The 23,768-nt window shown below is 38.4% G+C and overlaps 1 protein-coding gene across 1 annotated transcript; it reads left to right on the forward strand.

The window, feature by feature from the left end:
- Window positions 1-4,628: 4,628 nt before the first annotated feature.
- igsf10 (immunoglobulin superfamily, member 10) lies at window positions 4,629-22,314 on the forward strand. The gene is made up of 7 exons (XM_056473378.1): window positions 4,629-4,800; window positions 8,689-8,956; window positions 9,056-9,185; window positions 14,362-14,752; window positions 14,910-18,860; window positions 19,038-19,938; window positions 20,254-22,314. The coding sequence occupies exons 2-7, from the start codon at window positions 8,757-8,759 to the stop codon at window positions 22,166-22,168; spliced, it is 7,488 nt and encodes a 2,495-aa protein (XP_056329353.1). The 5' UTR covers window positions 4,629-4,800; window positions 8,689-8,756; the 3' UTR covers window positions 22,169-22,314.
- Window positions 22,315-23,768: the final 1,454 nt, after the last annotated feature.

Here is a 23,768-nt window from a genome sequence, read left to right on the forward strand (position 1 = left end):
TCTTGACGAATGTGAAGCCTTTTTTTATTGTCTGCTCTTAGGAAAGGTTTTGGGTTTACTGCTTGAGCAGAAGAGGAGGACGGGGCGGTGGAAAGCATTACTCAGACCGTGCAGACGAGCCCCCAGACACGAGCTGAATGTGTTTTATGTAGATCTGCTGTCCGTGCTGGATGATAAAGCCTTGCAGAAAGAGAGCCACAGGTGTGCTCCTGGAGAGATCGTAAGGTCATAAATAAATAAAGTATGAAAAAGCACCCTAATCTGCCAACGTTCCTCTGGATTTTACTGGTTAATAGTCAGGAGAAGATGACGTGCGTGTTGAAGAAACACCAGAGAGAGCTGTTTTCTTCCTCCGGGTTTGGACCGTTACAATCCAAAACACATGTTTTATTGTTTGAGAAATTGTCCTCTTGGCCAACACCGGAGAAATCTTTGTGTTTGAGAAGAGTCAGTTGGCCAGACAAGGCATTATTACACATTTCTTTGACCACATCATGCTGGATTTGATTTTTGATTACAATAAAACATGGTGAATAAGACTACATCAACACGGCAGTCGTTTTCCTGATCCAGCTTTCCAATGAATCTTCATGGTGACTGATACACACATAATCACCACAGTCCACAGTTTTGCGTTTGTTATGCTGTGTGTTTGATCTGCTTGTTTATGTCTGCTCTGATACTGCAGCGCCTGTAGAAAACACACTCGTTCCTCTCTATATGCACCAGACACTTTCTTCTGTACTCAGCAAGATAACACAAATGTTTAAAGTCTGCATAAACTGGAAGCTGCAACCTTTTTTTTTCCTTATTGTGACGCAGTTCCTAAGGAAACAGAATATTAAAGAGACAGCAGTGGGCGTGGCTTGTTTTTTCTACTGTGAGCTGATTGGATGTAGGAAAGTGGGCATTTCATTCAGAAAGATGTGGAAAGGGGAGAGTTACAACCTAATAGACTCCTCCTGCTCATCATTTCTGTTTGGTGTCTAAACTGACAGCTGGAGGGGCGTGGTTAAGTGTGTTAGCCACACCCACTAACTCAGGCTGAGCTAATCTGAGAGTTTAACTGAACAGGAAGTGCATTTTCAGGTTTCAATCAAAGATTAAAAGGGCAAACATTTTTTTTTCTTAATGACATGCACAGATGAACTGTTCAGCACAAAACTAGCAATGCCAGCTAACAACATCAATAAGGTTAGTTTTGATTTCATGTGTACTTTAAATGATAATGCACCACAAATCACATTGCACTACTCAAAAAAATAAGTTATATACAGTAGTCAACTTTTGAAGGGGATTGAAACTTGTCATCAAAGTTGTCTTATAACTATTTTAAAAAAATCCATCCAATTTTGAAAATCTTTTTTGATCGATTTCCAATGTTGACCACTGTATACAGAATAGACATCAGCTATGTGGACAAGTGCATTTTATTGTATAACTGCAGATTAACTGTATATGCTTGACAGCTGTACCGTCCAGCCTCATTCACACTAGGAGCGATTCACAGTGACAGTCAATAAGCGACCGTTCATTTCAACGGAGAGTGAGCGTCTTCCTGTGACCTCCATTTACGTGAGCGATAGTGACCGTTGGTGACCAGGTGAGTGTGTTGAGCATACCTGCCAACACTCTCGTTTTCCCGGGAGTCTCCCGTATTTCAGACCCATCTCCCGCCCACCTCCCATATTGTTCTGTCTCCCGGAAAACTCCTGTAATTCTATCCCACCCCCCCACCCATCTGGATTCACCCAGATGGATTCCACCCAGATGGATTCAGTCCCCATCTGCACCAACGTGCAACCATCTTCATACCTGCTCCCCAGTTCGCGCACCTTCACCCCCGCTCTTCAGTTCGCGTGCACCTTACCACACCCCACCCCCTCCGGATAAAATCTCCCAGATTTTAAGATCCGAATGTTGGTGTTGAGCGACATGACAAAGTTGAGAATCCTTCAACTTTATGCAAATGAAGAGCGACTTTCTTGAGTGACAGCCAATAGGAGCATTGGTAGAGCTCACGTGATCCTCTCTCAGCTCGCTCAGAGGCCGTTTGTATTCTCTGTGCTGTAGATCTACACAAACCTGCGTTTGCTACAGTCGCTGCTAGTGTGAATGAAGCATTACACCTTAATCTAGTGGTACGGATCCTATGGCTCGTGAGCCACATGTGGCTCTTCGACCAAAAATACGTGGCTCTCCAGCTGTCTCCCTTCAATAATATTTTACAGTTTAAAAAATTATAACCATAACTAGAAATCAGTTTCCTATTGAAAATACAATTACAATTTTTACATTTTTACCAATGCACGTGTGCGGTGCTGTGGATAAAATTGAACAGCGACACCAATGAAGGGCAAATGCATGTGCGTGGGTAATATAAAAATATAAGTTGTTTTGCCTTTTATTAATCAATAACAGTAAAATGTTTTTTTTTTGTTCTTCAAAACTACCAAAAATTAATATAATAACAATAATATGTGTCCTTTGAAACTAACCAAAATGATTGTCGCAAACTTTATAATGAATTATTTGAAGTGTAATTTTTAGTAGTAGTAAAATGTTTGTTTATTTTAAATTGTAGTGCTGTTTATTTACCAGAAATTTAATTAAGTTATCATTTCTTCATTCATAGACTTGCTCAACATGTGTTGCTTCATATTTGTTCATTTTTAATTGTGCATGAGCATAAATAAAGATTTTGTTTAAACCTGTATTATTTATAGTAGTGGTATAGATATATGAGTATATATACCCCAATGGCTCTTTACAAAAATGCATTTGCCAAAAATATCAGAAATGGCTTTTTGCTGAAAAAAGGTTCCCGATCCCTGCCTTAACCTTTTCTGATTTTGATTATAACATAATGCACACCTTTTGTGAAGTTGCTGTGGAACTGTATATCACTGTGATTAAGTGCTATACCAATCAACTTGAATTTAACTGAACTAAGATTACAGACAGTGTCTGTTAACAAGCACAATTTTGCATTTTAATAAAGCATTAGTAAATGTTGAACTATGATCAATGAATGCCTTACAAGTATTGTTTATTCTTAGTTCATTTTAGTAAATAAAATGTATTGTTTATCCTTAGTTCATTTTAGTAAATAAAATATATTGTTTATTCTTAGTTCATTTTAGTAAATAAAATATATTGTTTATTCTTAGTTCATTTTAGTAAATAAAATGTATTGTTTATTCTTAGTTCATTTTAGTAAATAAAATGTATTGTTTATTCTTAGTTCATTTTAGTAAATAAAATGTATTGTTTATTCTTAGTTCATTTTAGTAAATAAAATGTATTGTTTATTCTTAGTTCATTTTAGTAAATAAAATGTATTGTTTATTCTTAGTTCATTTTAGTAAATAAAATGTATTGTTTATTCTTAGTTCATTTTAGTAAATAAAATGTATTGTTTATTCTTAGTTCATTTTAGTAAATAAAATATATTGTTTATTTTTAGTCCGTTTTAGTTAATAAAATGTATTGTTTATTCTTAGTTCATTTTAGTAAATAAAATGTATTGTTTATTCTTAGTTCATTTTAGTAAATAAAATATATTGTTTATTCTTAATTCATTTTAGTAAACAAAATGTATTGTTTATTCTTAGTTCATTTTAGTAAACAAAATGTATTGTTTATTCTTAGTTCATTTTAGTAAACAAAATGTATTGTTTATTCTTAGTTCATTTTAGTAAACAAAATATATTGTTTATTCTTAGTTCATTTTAGTAAACAAAATGTATTGTTTATTCTTAGTTCATTTTAGTAAACAAAATGTATTGTTTATTCTTAGTTCATTTTAGTAAACAAAATGTATTGTTTATTCTTAGTTCATTTTAGTAAACAAAATGTATTGTTTATTCTTAGTTTGTTTTAGTAAAAACATTAATGGAACATTATTGTAAAGTGTGGCCATATATATTATTTTTAAGAATAACTCTTGCTCACTCTAGTTTCTTCTCTTTGTCCCTGTTACCATCTAGTATTAAAGTAATAGTCAGCGTTGGGCAAAATACATTGAAATGTGTTTTAAAATAAAATACTAAATTCAATTTTAAGTGTATCAAAAAATACAAAATACAGAAGCAACAACAGGTATCAAAATAAAATACTGTGTTTTTGTACTTTAAAAATAATACAAAATACTTTTTTCCAAGGGAGCATGACATTTCTTTGCAAACCTTCCAAAATTAGGTCTATTAGATCCAGCTCTTAACTATTAAGCTGAATATTATTCAAATACTATTAAAAATACTACTAGTAGTACAAAAATACTATTTTGTTTTTGAAATATGTATTAAAAAAACAAAAACACGTATCATAAATATTGCCCATCCCTGTTAATAGTTACCCCAAAAAATCATCACAAACTCACCGTCCATTTGTTTATATTATAGCTGTTGTATCACCATACAGTAGCAACCATAGAATCACCACAACAGATTAATTCCAGTACTTGACTACAGTATGGTTAAAAATATTTTTATTACGTATTATTCTGCTTGAGTGCAAGAATCCAGAGAAAAACGAGAACCTTTAAGAAAAAGAAAAAAGCGTATGTTTCCTTTTCCTCCGTGTGAACCCCGCGCACACGAGTGGGACTGAAGCCCGTGAGGAGGAGGAGGATTGAGTCTCCAGTTTACCACAGACACGCGATTCTGCATCAAAACTGACTTCAGCACACTTCATCGTCTGTATATGGATACGACTCTTCATCATGACGTACTGTGGATTATTCATTTCATAATGTGGACAGAGTTTCATGAGAATATAAACTGTTCAATAATGTATAAGGTAAGCGCGTTAACACATATATTAAATATGGCGTCAATAACTGTCATTGTGCACGTTAAACATGACATTTTTCTGGCGAATTAATGAAGTCATTAATTGAGTAATATGTCTGCACACCCGCACTTCACTGAAGGTGTCGCTATAATGTTTAATGGCTTCATTTGGTCACGTTTATATTTCATGGTTAATTCAATATCAGTGATGTCTTGACAGAAAAGTTTTTACACAACGCTGATATCAACTGCATTTACACACAGCAAAACAATGCTTTTCTTACTTATATATTTTTGGTCTTGTTTCTAGTCCAAATATCTAAAATAGTATTATGTCAAAACGAAAAACTAGATTATTTGTTTACCCCATTGGTAGATTATTTTGCTTGTTTCAAGAAAAAAAGTCTCAATTTTGACCCTTATTATTTTTATATATAAAAAACACAGAGATTATAGTTTTTTCAGCCTGTTCGTTTTGTTAGCAATTAATAAAATAATTAAAGAAATAAATAAAACCAGAAAATGCTTCTTGGTTTAAGAGTTTTTAGATATTTGGACTAGAAACAAGACAAAAATACTGAGTAAGAAAAGTATTTTGTTGCAGTGTAGTAATCACAATATAAAGACTACTTGTTATATTATGAATAATTAACATTTTATTCTTTAATAACAATCATTTTTTTATATTATATGTTATATTAATGTGCTTATAAGGCAATAAACTGAAATGCTTTATATTTGATAGGTGCAATGTCTGACATTTTGATTTGTAATTATGTGACTGAACCACAAAAATCAGTCATAAGGGTCATTCTTTTTTAAAATCGAAATGCATGTCATTTGAAAGCTGAACAAATATACTGAGATGCAGATCTAGAATGTGAGGGTTCAAAAAAAATCTAAACATTGAGAAATGTACCTTTATAGTTGTCCAAATTAAGTGCTTAGCTGTGAACATTACTAATTAAAATGAAGTTTTAAAATGTTTACAGTAAGAAATTTACTAAATGTCTTGGTGGAACATGATGTTTAATTAATATCAGCGAATAATCTAATGTTTGTTTGTTTGTTTTTTACATGAAAGAAAAATAAATTTTGATCTATAAAATGTATTTTTGGCTATTTCCAAATTTAGCTTCAGAGTCACGATGTATTTTGCACATAAGAGTTTGTTAATTGAAGAGAATGACAATCTGAAAAATTATCAACAGTATTATTTTCAGTGACACTTTAGATTAGGTCGAAATTTATGTTATTACCTGCTGGCTTATTACACTGAAAACCCTAATAAGTTGACTAAACTGAATTAATTGAGTACACTCGTTGTCTCAACCTATTTGAGTAATGGAGTCTCCCAAAACTTGCATGTTTAAGTTTATTTAACTTGCCGGTTTTGTAGACTATACTTAAATTGTTCAGTTCACCAAACTTAGTACTTAAGTAGATTATACTAATTTAAATATAGTCTACAAAAGCGGCAAGTTAAATAAACTTAAATGTGCAAGTTTTAGGAGACTCCATTACTCAAATAGGTTGAGGCAACGAGTTTACTCAATTAATTCAGTTTAGTCAACTTGTTAGGGTTTTCAGTGTGTGTAATAATACACTATGAAAAAAATGTTTGAATAAATTTTAAACAAAAAATAAGTACCCAATTATTCACATTATGATGAATAATCATACCTGAAGTCATTTGTTTTCTGATTTAAAAAAGACCTTGCACTTAAAAGGTTACACATATTAGAATTTTACAGTCAAGACTACATTTATTAAAATGACCTATTTTTTCAAAGGATTAATTAGGATTTTGACTCACTACACTTGAAATCTTATGCATTTTCATGGAACAGAAGTTAAATTAACTCATATTTTTAAGTGATAGGACCAAAATGTAAAGTTTTAAGTTATGTTCAGTCAACTTTACTTAATTGTTTAAGTAAAGACAACATTAGGGTTTACAGTGTACCTTTCTGTTATTAAGATATTAACTGTTCATTAGTAGTTATAAAGTACGATCTTATTCTGCATCCTTAATCTTACCCAATACCCAAACCCAACTTTTATCTTACTATCTATTAATTATTAAACAGCTAATTAGAACTTTATTAAGCTGGTAGTGTTAGTTATGGTTTGTTAATACCGTGAGTTGTGACCTAAACGAAAGTGTTATGAGTAATTCCATGCAAATGTCATTTCACCAAAGTTTTCACTAAAATTGCATAACCCTTTCTAAGTTGTTTGCTTAGGCTTGTATTTTAGAGAACCGTAAAAAATACCGAAAAATGACTTTGTCAACAGTTTTAAACTGTTTTATTTGATTTACCAAAGCCACACACGTGCCACTTTTGCATCAGTCAAATCCATAAGAGAGATGTGCCCCATCCATAATGAAGCTTTTCAATATTTTTTTACATTATTTTTGTTCTGTAGATGTTTTGAGTTTTCAGATTGTTTTACAGACCCTTATGAATGATTCTAAAGATGTTACTTTTTCAGATAGGTTTTACAGATATTACATCACAGATTTATGGCCGTTTCCACTGTCAAAAAGCGTACCGAACCGAACCGTACCGTACCACTTTTTCAGCACCCTTTCGAAAGGGTACCAAACACGAGAAAGGGTATCAAAAGGCGGAGCCACACGCGCAGCTGAACGCTATTGGTTTACAGAGATACGTCATTCGCTTCCGCAACAAGCCAGAATGAAAACAAAAAACCGCCATGTTTGAAATACACAGCGAGAGATTATAGCGGAATTATAAATACATATAATAACGAGCCATGGTCGACCCGGGCTCAAACAAACCTTGTCGTTGTCATGATGAACAGCCACAAATCCAAGAAGAAGAGCAGATTTACCCTGTGCCCCGTAGTTTTTTTACGAGGCAGTCTGAGGCGCGAGCGGTTTCGCTTTCTTGCTTGCGCTCGCGCGCGTCTAACATTATATCTGAAATAACAAACTTCTTGAGCTGATGATAATAACCTGCGCTTGATTATTGATGTGCTTTTGAAACCCGATCCTGTCAGACACAGACAAACGCGAGAGTGAAGCGCGAAAAAACAAAGGAGAAGCCGGAAAAAAGGAGCACATTATTTTTCAGCGAACATGAACAAAATGCAATGTATAACTAACGTATTATCTTCACCTTTTGGACTAATTTGAACTGGGAATGACGGAATTACTGTCTAACAGAGGCTACATGTGCTGCTGAAGATTACAGACACAGATAAGAGGTTTTCACTGACTGTAGGCTATAATTTGTGTTGTTTTGAACCTAAATACCAGCGAAATGTCTGCTATATGTAGTTCTTCTGTAGTTAGTAACATATTGGAGACTGTAAGGGGCTGTTTGTGTTTATATATGTTCATTTATTTATGTAATATAATTACAGACGTTACAGTAGTCTGTTTTGCACTGTCTTTGATCTGCAGTTATAATCAAATCATGTTCATTAAAAAGTTAGTAATAAACATTTCTACACAAGTATTTATGTGTATGAAGCCTCTGTGTTGTGAGAAGTGCTTTTCATATGATATGTAAGTGACCCCTACAGCTTTATTGTAGACATTTCCTCGAGCGAGAATGACGTCGACTGAAACTTTCTGTCATACACCACGCCCACCAAAAGAGTACCCTTGTTAGTGGAAACGCAAGCCTGATAAAGGTGACCCGTACCAAACCGTACCGTACCGTACCGTACCGTACCAGTCAGTGGAAACGAGCCATTATAAAACACGTTGATGCATTAATTCTGTGGTTAGTTGTTTTGAAAAAGACATTTCAATATACTGTTAACAACATATACATTCTCTGTGGAGTTATGTTTCAAGTTTTTACAGCAAATGTCACATCCATTACACTGGAATTGCTCTTATCTTATTTTCTTCCTACAGACAGCAAATGATTAATAGCTCGAGCTTGCCAGAAAATAGGGAAGAAACAGAGCTCCTCCTCGTCCAGAATGTGTGACCCAGCAGCGGATTCCCGTCTGCTGTGGAGATTCATGGTGCTACTGTGTGTTTTGGCCAGTTTAACACACAGAAGCAGCGGCTGCCCCAAATCATGCGTCTGCTACGCTCCGTCAGAAGTGCACTGCACATTCAGATACCTGAGTGAAATGCCCAGAGACATCCAGACAGCTGTGGAAAGAATTAACCTGGGGTAAAACCTATAGCAGATAAACCACAGCTGAAATTCCTCAAAAATGCCATTGAAACGGCTTATTTAAGCTCAGTTCCTCTGTGGTATTTTGCGTTTCAGGTATAACAGTTTATCAAGTCTTCAAGCGAACGGTTTCTCAGGACTGAATAAGCTGGAGCTGTTAATGCTGCATAGTAACATGATCAAAACTGTAGAGGACGGTGCATTCAGTGGCCTCACATCTCTGCAGGTAAACCATGCTTAATTCACAACTCTTACAGGCACATTATGTATAAGTAAAATAAGCACTGAACACGTCACCATGTTTCTCTGAGAACATATCTCTGAAGGTGCTGTTGACTTGAAATTTTCAATGGATGTAGGGCCAGATGAAATCTGCTGACATTTTTTGCTAATCTGCGGATTTATACGGAATTATTTTGGGAGTATCATAACTAAAACCTTAACCTTCATATAATAAAAAGTAATACCTTTGTAACTTTTATTCAATGTTTAAAATGCAAATCCAATTAGATCCACTTTATTTGATAAACAAAGCAAGTCTATAATATCTCTACTAAAAGACAGAAAATATTACTGTGGAAACTGTATTATAAATAAATCATATAAATATTTTCATATTAGTCAATAATATTACTGTAATTAATTAAAAAACTGAATAAATATAGATTTACACACATTTACTCAAGTAAATAAACAGAATTAATGATGGGCTAATAATCTGCGGAATTCTGCGCACGCAGATTCCGTGTGGGCCTAGTAATAACCAAATAATTCCATATCCCTGCTGAAAAATCCATCTTAAGCCAGCCTAGGCTGGTTGGCTGGTTTTAGCTGGTTGACCAGCCTGGTTTTAGAGGGGTTTTGGCCCTTTCCAGGCTGGATTCCAGCCATTTCCAGCCTGGTCTTAGTTGGTCAGGCTGGAAAATGACTAGCTAAAACCATCTAAAACCAGCTTGACCAGCCTGGTTTAAGCTGGACATAACTGGTTTTGACTGGGCTCCCAGCCTGGCTAGGCTGGTCAAGCTGGTTTTAGCTGGTCATCTCCCAGCCTGACCAGCTAGGACCAGGCTGGAAATGGCTGGAAACCCCTCTAAAACCAGGCTGGTTGACCAGCTAAAACCAGCCTAGGCTGGTTTAAGCTGTTTTTTCAGTAGGGTATGCTAAGAAAACAAAACTAATTACTTTACAAATAAAGTTATGTGTTATAAAATTAAATAATACAGGAAAAAAGTATTGAACACATGAAGAAAGTGAGGTGTAGTTCGGCAGTGAAAGCCCAGACAGCAGCTGAAATCTCTCAGTAGATCTTCAGCAACTCTCTGCCCTTCCTCAGTGTAAATGAATATCATCTGCTTCACTCCAACATCTACATTAGCAGGAGGATGAAGATGAAACCAGGGTGGACATTTCAGCAAGACAATGATCCAAAACATAGCCAGACTCTCAGATGCTTTCAGAGAAAGAAAATCAAGCTGTAGAATGACCCAGCCAATCACCTGAGGCCGAATCCAATAGAGAATACAAAATAAACCTCAGATTTGATAGACGAGACCCACAGAAGCATCCAGGTTTGTACACCCTGTTGAAGTCTGTGAGAAACTGACACCTGAGCAATGCATGTGTCTTCATTCTCCATATGAGAGGCGTCTTTAGGCTGCAGCAAAAAATCCTTTTATATAAAGTATTAAACACAGTTTATTAGTTCAGTGCTTTCTCCTTGTGTCATTCCACTGTTATTACACAACTCATTTTTTTTTGTTTTGTTTTTTTGTTTTGTTTTATTTTAATGTTTGTATCGTTTGGGTTTTTACCAAAATCTGCCTCAATTCCATGTCAACAGCTACTTTAAAGATATTATTACCAGGAAAAAAGCATATCTGTGTGTCCAATACTTATTTTCCCTGCTGTAAATTAAAGCTTGTGATTGCTATTGTACAAGAGTAAAGGACCAAACAAATAAAAACAGTAATACGGATCAGTTGTGGGAAATTGAGATTTTTTACATCATCTGAAAGCTGAATAAATAAGCTTTCCATCAATGTATGTTAGAATCAGATAGAATTTGACTGAGATACAACTAGTTTAAAAAAATGCAATCTGAGGGTTCAAAAAAATCCAAATCATGAGAAAATTGCCTTTGAAATTAAACCCTCATGCTTTTTTCCTTACTATTCCAAAGCATTGGGTGTGAATGGGACCCTAAGGCAGGTTTTCTTTAAAAGAAAATCTTAAAAACAAGCACACACGAAACAATTGGCATGAGACGATGACTTCAGTCATATCACTGGTATGAAGAAAAGTTGTGTAATTCATCAATCTTATAGATGTCACACAGCCAAGTTTCCTGTTGTGCATAAATTAGTGTGAAATACTGAGAAATACAGAGAATGTGTATGCTAACGGTAAAAAATTGATTTTGTGTGAGGCTATGATAAATATGTTTAGAACACCAAAAATCTACGCAATCTTAAAATGCTAGCCTTTTTATGGAAATGTTGACTCTTGTGAAGCATTCATATGTACATGCATGTCTTTGAATGTAGTTTTAGTTTTGTGGCTGAACAGATTGAGGAACAGTATACCTTGTGCAGCCAGACATTTGACTTGAAGCAAAAATCCTGGTTCTTATTTCATCTTACTCTAGCCAAGAGTTACGTTTCCTTGGACAAAAAGATGTAACAGCATCAACATAATTTACAAGCCCATTCTTCTTGTGGAAATCTAGTTTACTGGTAATAATGGCCTCAGACTAAACTCTGAGTATATTGTAATGATTTAATGCAAGCCATCTGGCAAATTTAGACCAATAGGCACTAGTTCCTTCTCAAAAGACAAAGTCAATTGCCTACTTGTAAACTATTTTGTGTATTTTGTTTACCTGATGGTAAAAATCACTTGTATTAACTCTTAGTCACCATATTAAGCCAATGGCATTTTTGTGCACAGAATGATCTGTAAACAGACTGCTGGTGGTCTGAAAGCATAACATCTGAGGCTGAGATTACAAAGAATTTATAAAGAACACTTATATTGTGTCGCAGGTGAGAGATCACACAGACACAGAGACACAGTGAAATCCCTGAAGGGCTGTTTATGTACAGTGAAGGAAGTGCAGGTTGTGGAGGACGAGTTGTCCGTGGTGCAGCCAAAGTTTCAGTTCGTGCAGGTCTGATGTTGGGAAGTGGGTTGCTGATCATGTGTAGCTGGAAAGGAGACCTCTGCAAGCCTTCAGTCCAAACATGCTCTCCTTTTCCTCCTCTGGCATCGTGTCTTATATTCCCCTCTCCTAATGAGTCTCAGTTGCCCCCAATCGGCATGCTGATTGAGGTGAGGGAGTTGTATCCTCGGCGATGCTGAAACCATACTGGCAGGTCTGCCACATTCCCACCCTAAGGTGTCGAACTGGTCCTCCAGTGCTTCCTGTTGGTAAAAAGGCGAGAACACAGGGATGGGAGGGGGGGGAAACACAAATCTTGCCTCACCTTGACCATACCACTGCAGCTGAAGGGCACCCAGATGATGGGTGGCGGCACTTGTGGTTTGGGGGGAAGATGACAAGGAGAGGTGCGCTGTCGGTGCACTCCTGATGTTTCTTTGGCGAGGGGGCTGCGCGTCTGTATACTGGCCGTGCGGTGCCCTTCTCAGGTCGCCATTCCGGGGGTGCTCCTGCTGCTCTCTCTCTTGCCTCCTGGGATTCGGTTGCCTCCGCCAACTCCAGCACCTCCAGCAGATCAGTCCAGCTGGTGGGGCAGCGGAGCATAACCAGATGTCGTTGGTGAGTGACTAGGTGGTTAATCACCACTCTGTTGGCAACTTGGATGGCAGAAGGTCCAGCATGTAGCAGCCAGGCATGGGCATGATGCAGCAGGTCTGCCGCTTGCGTCCTGGCCAGGTGGTGCTGATCGAATGTCCACTGCTGGAACTTGTGCGCTGTTTGCGCCGGTGTTTGTCCCAGACGAGTCAGAATCTCCCTATTGAACACAGCGTAGTCTTTATGAAGATCGAGCTGGAGGGAGTGATAGGCCCGCTGGGCCTCCCCCGTCAGGAATGGGGCGAGATGTTGGACCCACTGCTTTCTATCCCACGCCTCTTTGGCTGCCAGTCATTCGAAGCTCTGCAGGTATGCCTCGACATCATCCAGGTCACAGAGTTTGGACAGGAGATGAAATGACGTGATAGGCATTAGGGGTGGGGCATCCGGGTGTGGATTGACCGCTTGTGCTACCGTCTCATGCTCTGCTAGCTGGCCCAGGAGGTGCTGTTCTCGACCTCCTTGAGAAGCTGCATCATCTCCTCCATCTTCGCTTTTTGCTGTCTGAAGAGAGGGAGTAAAAGAGAGAGAGGCGCTCTATGGGGAAACACAGGCCTGATGGTAACTTGTATCATGTATGATCTCTCACAATACCCGCATTCTCCACCAGATGTCACAGGTGAGAGATCACACGGTCACAGGGACACAGTGAAATCCCTGAAGGGCTGCTTATTTACAGTGCAGGGGTGAAGGAAGTGCAAGGTGTGAAGTGCGTGTTGGATCAGGGTAGGAGCTAAACTCTGCAGGAAGGCAGATCTCCAGGAACAGGGTTGAGCACCCCTAATCCAGGTACATCAACAAGCACCAGTAGTAGGCCAATTATAGAAGAGAGTCTTTCATTTTGAAACTAGCAAAAATTATTTCGTGGACACATTTTCATTGCATATTTACTTTTTGATATAAGGGCTATTAGTCTTTTTTATACATTTCTGAAATATTCTCGAGCCAAACTTTTGAAGGATGTACAGAATTATCCACGGTGTTCTTAGACACGTAACTTGCTTAATTGTAATTTATAGGATGGGATTATGCTAATAGTGAATGAGTTTAACTATCACGTATAACCATGGAGGAGAGTTTTTATTAAGATTTGTTTTATGCAACCCAGGCTCAGTCTGATTACGTATCCCTATATACATTTCTAGAGAGCGCAAAATACATGCCAGGAGGATTTTTTGTTTTCGCAAATCTACCAGAGGCCACTGTGTATGCTTTTTCAGATCTCAAATTTCTCTCGCGAATGCCATTCACACCTGCAGTTCTTACATAAATCCACCAGAGGCTGCTGTCGACTGACTGACTGACCGATCGACCGATCAGAATGAGCCTGAGGCTTCAGAATGAGCCTATGTTGGTTTTATGTGCAAATTATTCAGAATTTACTCATGTATTTGTGAATGTTTCATGAAAGAGGCCCATTGAGAATAGTAGCAACACAGCAGAATTACATTAGCAATAACAAACAAACAGCATTTATTTGGCTGTCAGCTGAGGCCATTGAAAAAGTCTGAAGATAGTCTGAAATGAAAGTCAATTTGAAGGTCACTTTAATTTCACATCTCAGTTTTTGTTTTTTTATTTGTATATCTAGGTTCTGAAAATGAGTTATAACAGAATTGAGAAGCTCAACAAGAATACATTCAGAGGCCTGGACAATCTTGTACGCCTTCAATTGGACCATAATCTCCTCACCTTCATCCACCCAGAGAGTTTTTATGGATTAAAAAGACTGCAGTTGATCAACCTTGAGGGAAACCAGCTCCAGCAGCTTCATCCAGACACGTTTATTTCAGTGCGCTTTGGTCAGATTATAAAATGGTCATCTCTTAAGACTATTTATTTGTCTGACAATGCTTTAAGCACACTGCCTGCAGCTGTATTATCTGGCTGCTTTAAGATAGAAAATCTGTTTCTTAGCGGAAACCCTTGGTCATGTGATTGCCGGATGAGTTGGCTTGCCAAGTGGATAGAGGAACACCCTGGTAAGATTCTGGTCTATAAAGAAAAAAAATGTTTTGTTATGATAACAGGACAAACAGTGCACAGAAAACTATTTCCGAATGTAGATAAATATATTTAATTTACATTTATACATTGATATATAATGTGAATTAACTTTGTGAATTAACGTTTTTGCAGGTGTTCTAAAATGCAAAAGAGACAAAAAGTTTCTCAAAGAACCATGTCCCATCTGCGAATTTCCACTTTCTTCCAGAGGCAGCAGCATTGTGCAATTGCAAAGTGATAGCTACACATGTAGCAGACCACGGATTCATCCTCTCTTAAAGCTTAAGAATTTTACTATCACTGATAGTGACTATACTGAAGTGTCTCCTGTAGATTTTGTCGCACCTATTGGTTCCTTAGAAATGAACATCACAGATCAATCTCACAGTGATGCCAGGATTGCATGTGTTGTGCAGAGACCTACAGAAACGCAAAACCTGACTGCAATCTTTGGACTGGATGGAAAAGATGTAACTGCCCTGAGAGCAACTGTTTCCACATTGCTAGTCTGCAATATTGATTATGACAATATACGTGAGATTTGGGACATTTTGGCTACCTATAGTGATTTCCCAATGATACTTGAGCGAGAATTATCACATTCTTTACAATCAGATGCAGCCTACACATATAAGCAGGCAGTACCCACTGCAGATGATGTCTTTACAGAAATTGAAGCAAAAATCAAAGCCAGTCCTGAATGGTTAATGCAAGGGAGAGTTATGCTACAACTGGATCGTGCAACAACAGCATTCCCAACACTTACCATCAAGTATTTATCGACTGTTCAATTAGACGTTGGGGGCAGCAAGAACAATAAGAACCAGTATAGTTGGACAATGATTAGAAGGGACAACCAGACCAGGACTGAGCACTTAATCCTTGTTGGTGGCATGACTGAATTAAATTGCCAGACTTTTGGGAATCCTAAACCCATAATTGAATGGATTCTACCAGATGGAAGTAAGATACGTGCACCATATAACAGCGAGGACCAAAGGATTGTAATAACTCATGAAGGAATTCTTTCTTTAAAATCTGCTGAAATCTCAGACATGGGTGTCTATCATTGCATTGCAATTAGCTATCTGGATGCAGATGTTCTTGCCTTTAGGGTCACTGTGATGCCTCTGGATATTGAGGAGGATGAGATTAATGGAATCAGAGTCTCGCATCACCTTGGTCAGAACCTACTTCTTGATTGTACATCAGCCAGCAGTCCACAGGCTTCCATCCAGTGGATACTTCCTGATCACACAGTTTTAGACAAATCTTATGACAAAAGAACGCTCCATAGAAATGGCACTTTGGTCATACATGGACTGACTTACCGAGACACAGGATTTTACAGATGCGTAGCTGGAAATTTTATGGGAGTAGATTTGCTTGCTTCTCAAGTAACTGTTTATGATGATTTGTCAAATAGCACAATACCAGCTCATGTAAAGGAATCTAATCGTCGTGTTGTACAAATTATAGATGATAGTCAGACACTTGAAAGTAGGTATCTCTCCCACAGGACAAGTGAGGAGTCAAGAAGCATTACCTCAGACAGGCCTTACACTTGGCTAAAGTCCCGATTTCATAAAGTTCCCATTGGTAGAAGATGGAATGGAAGGAACTCTAGAAGAGTCTTAAATAAAAAGTTTGAGAAAGAGGGTAAAACTTTGATCAATAAGCCTCAAATTAAAGGATCAAATAAAGAGGCAGTAAGCTTAGAGGTGTCTAAAACATTTAAAGAACAATCTGATGACAATAATGCAGCCTCGGGGGATGGTATAAGTGAAGATGAATTTATTGTAATGACAACAACTAAAACACTAGAGAAAAAACAAGTTAGCACCATCAACACTGAAATCCCAAAGACTTACAAAACCGTTAACAGTGCTTTCATTGAAGTAACATCTGATGACACTAGTAATGTCTTAAGAGCAAAGAAAAAAACTAATTTGGTTACAATATCGGACTCCCAGACATCTACCCCTCCGATAACTCCCAGTCACACTTTAAGTAACTACAGAACACAAAGTAATGACAAAAAACAAAGTAAGACGAAATCAGATTACATTTTAAATCATACTGATGGTGAAACCTCGATATATGATAGCGCAAGAAGAGAGACACTTATGACTCACAAACCTTCTCTGACAGAAGTTGCAGAGCTTATGTTCTCTGGGGATTCAGAAGATGTTACCACTGGGACAATACAATATAACTTCCAAAGCCCAAATGTCACCTATATGGAACCTAAGAGTCAGACATTATTCACCGCAGTCACCACAACCGAGGATCAAGAAAAGATCACATTTCAGACAACTCAGAGGATCAAGTCAGAGCTTCTTCCTGGGTCTACCATCATCTCTAAACATCAGATCCAAATCGTTCCTTCCAAAAAATTGCAATCAGGAAAGAAGCGCAAGTTTAATGGCAGACGTAGGATCATTCGTCCCAATAAAATTGCAGATATACAGTCATTACTTGATAAATTTAAACTGCTTTCGATAAACAAGGAAGACAATCTCACAATTTCAGAAACCACTGACAAAATCACAGAGTGTGTCAAAATGAAAAGTGTTACATCTGGAGTGTCTACAGATAAATGCAGAACATCAGTCGATCAAAGCCTGATCAACTCTACAGATATGTACCACATAACAATATCCTCATTGAGTGTAACAGAAAAACCTGTGAGGGCAGGCTCTGGAAAGTCTTACACTCCCACTGATTCACAAATGTCAACAACTTTGGTGCACTCCATTTCTGAGGAGTCTGGTGGTTATAAAAAATATTTTAATTCAAAAGAGGAAAACCTAGCTTTCACAACTGCAACCACATCCACAACCACAATGTCTTCTCAATTCACACAGGGGAAGATTCCATGGCATGGATCATTTGAAAACAATGGAAAGACCCCCAGGAAGCATCAAAACTCAATCACGCTATCCACTAATAAAGAGCAGATGACTTCAGCATCCACCGCAGAACTTTACAAGTCAACAACCCCACTACCCACTACAGAACTCCAGCTTACACATATTAATGTCCCTCCTACAAAGACAAAAGAAAACAACAATACTCCAGACACATCATCTGATGACTCATCAGGTTCTTCCTCCTTAACAGATTTCTCTGACAATTTCATAACCCCATCTAAATCATCTGAGGTTTTCACCTCTCCAACCTTGCATGAACTGTCCACAACCACAGAGCCAACGGGAGTTTCTCACACTCTAGTAGCCCCACCAACAATAAAAACTGTAGAAAAGCAAGAAACTTCTCAGAATAAGTTCTCACGCACAGGATTGTGGAGAAAGCAAAAGCCTGGTTACCACAGACGAGGCTTCAGAGGGAGAAGGCCCATAAAAAAAACAACCACTAAATCCCCAGTTACCACAATGACTAAAATTGCGGTAAAATCTGCTACCACTCAATCCACAAATGCAGCAACACTAACTAAACACAGAGGTGCAGTAATACAACCTTTGCACCCAACTCTCAAAGAATCAGAGAGACCTGCATCAACTGGTAATACTGATTCTGGCAGCAAAGGGTGGAGCAATTCTTTGACTACAAAAAACACCATAGTTGATATAAAGCCTACAGTGACTGGACAACACACAACTGTACGGTCTCAATTTCAACGTAATACCAAAAAAACTAAAGTAAACACAAATATAAGGGGTACCCCAGAAAGATTTTGGAGACATACAACACAGAGTCCTGTGATCAAAGTTCAGCCAACAACACATGAACAGACAGACAAGGACAAAATTGATCTTCAGCCAATTGCCTCTGCAAATTCTCAAAGCAGAACAGTTACTTCAGAAACAATGACTGGTTCAACAGCATTCACATTTACTCCATTCCCATACACTAGAAGTACTACTGGAAATTTTAATGCATATGGTCACTCTACATGGGAGGACACCTCATCTCTTAAGCAAATGACCTCCAAGCCAATGATTGACGGTGGAAAAGCTGCCAGTTTTACAGTTCTGTCAAACTCTGATGCTTTCCTCCCATGCAAGGCCACTGGCAACCCTGAGCCCATCATCAGCTGGAACCGATTCTCATCTACCACAGGTAGAAAACAGAAAAGTCTAAAATACCCTGCTATAATAAGATTTTTAAGACTCTATTGGTGTCATTTTCATATTTTTACATTATGATATGTCTTAGGCTAGAAGCTCTTTCACAGTATACAATAAAAGCATGTATGTTGATGTTTGCTCATTACTTGTGTTTGCTTTATATCAACAGGTATTATGCTAACCATCAAGGGTAAAATGGGTAAATTTGAAGTTTTGAAGAATGGAACATTGTTAATCCAAAGAACAAACATTAAAGACCACGGACAGTACATCTGCATTGCAGAGAACGACTATGGTTCTGACAAGCTTGTGGTAACATTGTCAGTTGTGGCCTATCCCGCCCGGATTTTGGAGACAAAGATGAGAGAACTCAAGATTCTGGCTGGGAAAACCGTGCACATGGCGTGCAGGACAGAGGGCAGACCTGTGCCCATTGTGTCATGGATTCTGCCAAATCACACTGAAGTGAAGGGGCCAAATGGTGAGCATGGCAGAGTAAAAGTATCCCCAATGGGAACATTAACCATTCAAGAGGTGTCAGTTTTAGATCATGGACATTATAAGTGTGTTGCGAGCAATCCAGGGGGTACTGACACAGCTACTGTTCATCTACAGGTGGTAGCAACACCACCTGTAATACTGGAAGAAAAACAACAGCTTGTGAAAGTTGATGCTGGGCAGAATCTCTTTTTGCCCTGTACTACTCATGGCGACCCGCAACCAACAACACACTGGGTCTTACACAATGGCATTATAGTTTTACCTCTAACTTACTTACACACAAAAATTACAGTTTTTGCAAATGGTACACTTTACTTGAGAAACTTAGACATTACTGAAAGTGGAAAATATGAGTGTATTGCAACAAGTTCTACTGGATCAGAACGTCGAGTTGTTACACTTTCTGTGAAGAGGACAGAAACCATCCCTAGGATCATTGTGACATCAAAACACCAAACTGATGTGGAATATGGTGGCCAACTTCATCTGAACTGCTCTGCAGTTGGCAACCCAGCACCTGAAATTATTTGGCGGCTACCTTCCAAAGTCCTCGTAGACAAGACACACAGGTAGATAATAACAACTACCATCAAAATACATTAAAGTTTATAGTTTTCATATGTAACTGATTTACCTTTGATTAATTCTCAATTAGGGCAGAAGCGTTAAATATGAGCAAATACATGTTGCATGGCCTACATTTTATATTTACATTTAATGCATTTTATTCATACTAAGTCAAGTAGAAGTATTACAATTGAACATTTTATCAGCATTTCTGTACATATTTTCAAACCAACTGTTAACAGAATCCATTGTGTAAATATGTATTTACCTTATAGAAATTGTTATCATTTATTAAAAACATCACATTCTCCTTTCAGAATGGGCAGTCGCATCAAAGTCCTGGAAAATGGTACCCTAATCATTGAGTCACTCAATGAGAAAGATACTGGGGACTTCCTCTGTGTTGCACGCAACAAAGTTGGAGATGACACACAGCAAATGAAGGTGTCAGTATCTATGAAGCCAGCTCGAATTGAACCAAGTGTTTTTAGCAGGAAGCAAGTGCCTTATGGCAATGACCTAAAAGTTGACTGTGTGGCTGCTGGGGTGCCTATGCCAGAGATATCTTGGGGACTCCCTGATGGTACCCTGGTCAATAGCGCCCTGCAAGCAGATGAAACAGAAGGGGACCAGTTCAAACGATACATCTTATTTAATAATGGAACACTGTACCTGAATACAGTGGGTACAGATGAGGAAGGGGACTATACCTGTTATGCTGAAAACAAATTGGGTAAAGACAAGATGCATGTTCACATAAGTGTGTTAACAGCAGCGCCTTACATTCAGCACCCCAAGCTTTCAAATGCCAGAGTTAATCCGGGTGGAAATGTTCGCTTCGATTGTAAGGCTATCGGTGAGCCCAAGCCAAAGGTCTTTTGGATGCTGCCATCCAAAGACATAATTGCCGCCTCTAATGAGCGTTACTTTGTGCATGCTAATGGGTCTCTTGATATACGAAATGTTAAATTATCTGATGCTGGGGAGTATGTCTGCATGGCCCGTAATGCTGCAGGTGAGGAGAATAAAGTCTATAAACTGGATATTGAAGGAAACCCACCCATAATCAATGGCTTCAAACAAAATAGAACTGTGGTAAAAGAAACAGCAGTCAAATACACTAGAAAGCTAATAGACTGCAATGCTGAAGGGGATCCAGCACCAAAGATCACATGGATCATGCCGGACAATATATTTCTTACAGCTCCATATTATGGGAGCAGGATCAATGTGCATATCAATGGTACACTAGAGATCCGTAATATTAGGCCATCGGATACAGCAGAGTTTATTTGTATTGCTCAGAATGATGGAGGTGAGGCAGTCATGTTAGTTCAACTGGAAGTAACAGAGAAGCTCATGAGACCCATTTTTAAGAACCCTTTTAATGAGAGAGTAGTGACTCGGGTTGGGAGAACTGCAGTGCTAAACTGTTCTGCTGATGGACAACCCACACCTCACATCATATGGACGCTACCCAACAGGACTCGGTTCATTGGAGCACAAGGGCTTGAGGGCTCAAGATACCGACTAGGTAGGGATGGAACATTTGTTATTTATAACTCCAGCATAGAGGACTCTGGTAAATACCGCTGTGCTGCAAAAAACAAAGTGGGATATATCGAAAAGCTAGTTGTTTTTGAGGTGATTCAAAAGCCTTATATTCTAACACGGCCAAAGGGAATTATTAGGGGTATTTCTGGACAATCCCTCTTCCTACATTGCCTGACAGATGACACCCAGTCCACCATTTCTTGGACCACACCAGGAGGTTTCATTCTTGCACGTCCACAGGTGAGTGGACGCTATCAGTTAATGGACAATGGGACACTTGTTGTACATGAGACAACCATGCAAGATCGTGGGAATTATGTGTGCAGAGCAACAAATGATGCTGGTGAGGCTGTTCTTGCTGTGTCTGTCATAATTATTGCATATCCAGCCCGAATTACCAATGGGCCACCTCCAGCTATGAAAGGAGTGTCAGGAGTTCCTGTTCATCTTCAGTGTGTTGCTAATGGTATACCTACACCAGATATAATCTGGGAGCTGCCAGATCGCTCTATTCTTGCTACGAATGGAAAGGGACAACCTGCCGGCAGTGAGCTTCTCCAAGCACAAGGGACACTTATAATTCGAAATCCCACAAGACTGCATTCTGGGAATTACAAGTGTATTGCCTTTAATTACCTGGGCAGAGATACCAGAACAACATTCATGACAATAATATAATAATAAAATAAGTCACTATAAATACCCTAAGTTCCCTACCACAGCCATCTTCGTTTTGAAGAGTCCCCCGTTCCACCCCTACTCTTCCTCCTTTCCTAGATGGGTGTTACGGTGGCCCAGTGGTTAGCACTGTTGCCTCACAGCAAGAATGTTCTAGTCCTTACCAAGCCAGCCGACGTTTCTGTGAGAAGTTTGCACGTTCTCCCCGTGCTCACGTGGGTTTCCCCCAGGTCTCCTGGGGCCTCATGTATCAACGTTGCGTACGCACAAAAACTTTGCGTACGCCAGATTTCACACTCATGTTTGGATTTACTAACAATGAAATGAACGTGAGAATGTGTGTTGGTCCGCGCCAACTTCATGTCTGGCGTACGTGCATTTCTTGTGTGTGTTTGTTTTATTTCCATTGGCGACTCCTTGAGGCAATTGTGTTAATTTGCACACTACAAAGTATCTTTGAGCCGTGCAATGGCAGCTGTATGGGACGGGATCATCCGCATGTCTAGCAGATTTATAAGGTTTCCATACCATGCAGTTGACCAGCCAAACATTAAAGCACAATTTGCAGCGATTGCCAGTTTTCCCAATGTAATCAGAGTGATCGACTGCACGCACATTGCTATAAAGTCGCCATCAGAAGATGAATTTGCATACAAGAATCAGAAACATTTCCATTCAATAAATGTGCAAATAATGTGTGATGCTCAAATGCGCTTAACATAATACACACACTTATTAATGATTCCTACTTGTCTTCCTCATGATGAAGAGTAGGCAAAATCTGATATGTAGTGGGGGAAAAAAGAAGAATGAGTTAATCAGACGCTGGATTCGAACCGGCTTCATGGTCGAATGTGTCAAAACATGTTGCCATGCACTTTACTAGCTATGCCACTCACGCTGCTGAAGACACTGCAAAATATTTACACCTTTACATCAGACCATTTCTTTTTAATTCACTCAGTGCGATGTTCAGACCCCACTGCGTTAACCGCATCAGCTAAACTCTCACACTCTATTTTTTTCTTTTGTTATTAATTCAGGAGGACAAACTTCGGTCTACCTCCGAAAGGAGCACCTCCAATTCACATTCTGTTCAAAGTTTCTCTTCTTGCTTGCTTTTTCCATTGCTTTTTCGATTTGGTTTTGCCAAAGTGGAGTCATTACCATATTTATTATTAGGGGGAGGAGGCAGGGAGGGTTTTGCGCTTGAGCACGTGTGCTCAGTTTCACGTTAATTCGGATGTACAAAGAGAATATCCGTGCGATTCCTCGTACGCAGTGTTTCATACATCTTCGTACGCAGCTTTGTCCATACGCAATGTTTTAGTATGATTTCAATGCAAGTCTTCATACATGAGGCCCCTGGTTTCCTCCCACCATCCAAAAACATGCAACTTAAGTTAAATTACAAAGTGAACTCTTGAAATTGAATTTATAGAAATGCATTTTTATGATACTGGCAACTCCAAATGTATAAATGATGCACAAAACCAGTATTCAGTCTGAAAGTATTTTTAGACAAGGTATAAAACATTTTACGTTGCACATGTTCTAGTTTTCTACTAAATAAAAGTCAAAGATAAGTTATAAAAGAATG

This window comes from Danio aesculapii, chromosome 15 (genome assembly GCF_903798145.1).
Source record: "Danio aesculapii chromosome 15, fDanAes4.1, whole genome shotgun sequence".
Lineage (NCBI taxonomy): Eukaryota > Metazoa > Chordata > Actinopteri > Cypriniformes > Danionidae > Danio > Danio aesculapii.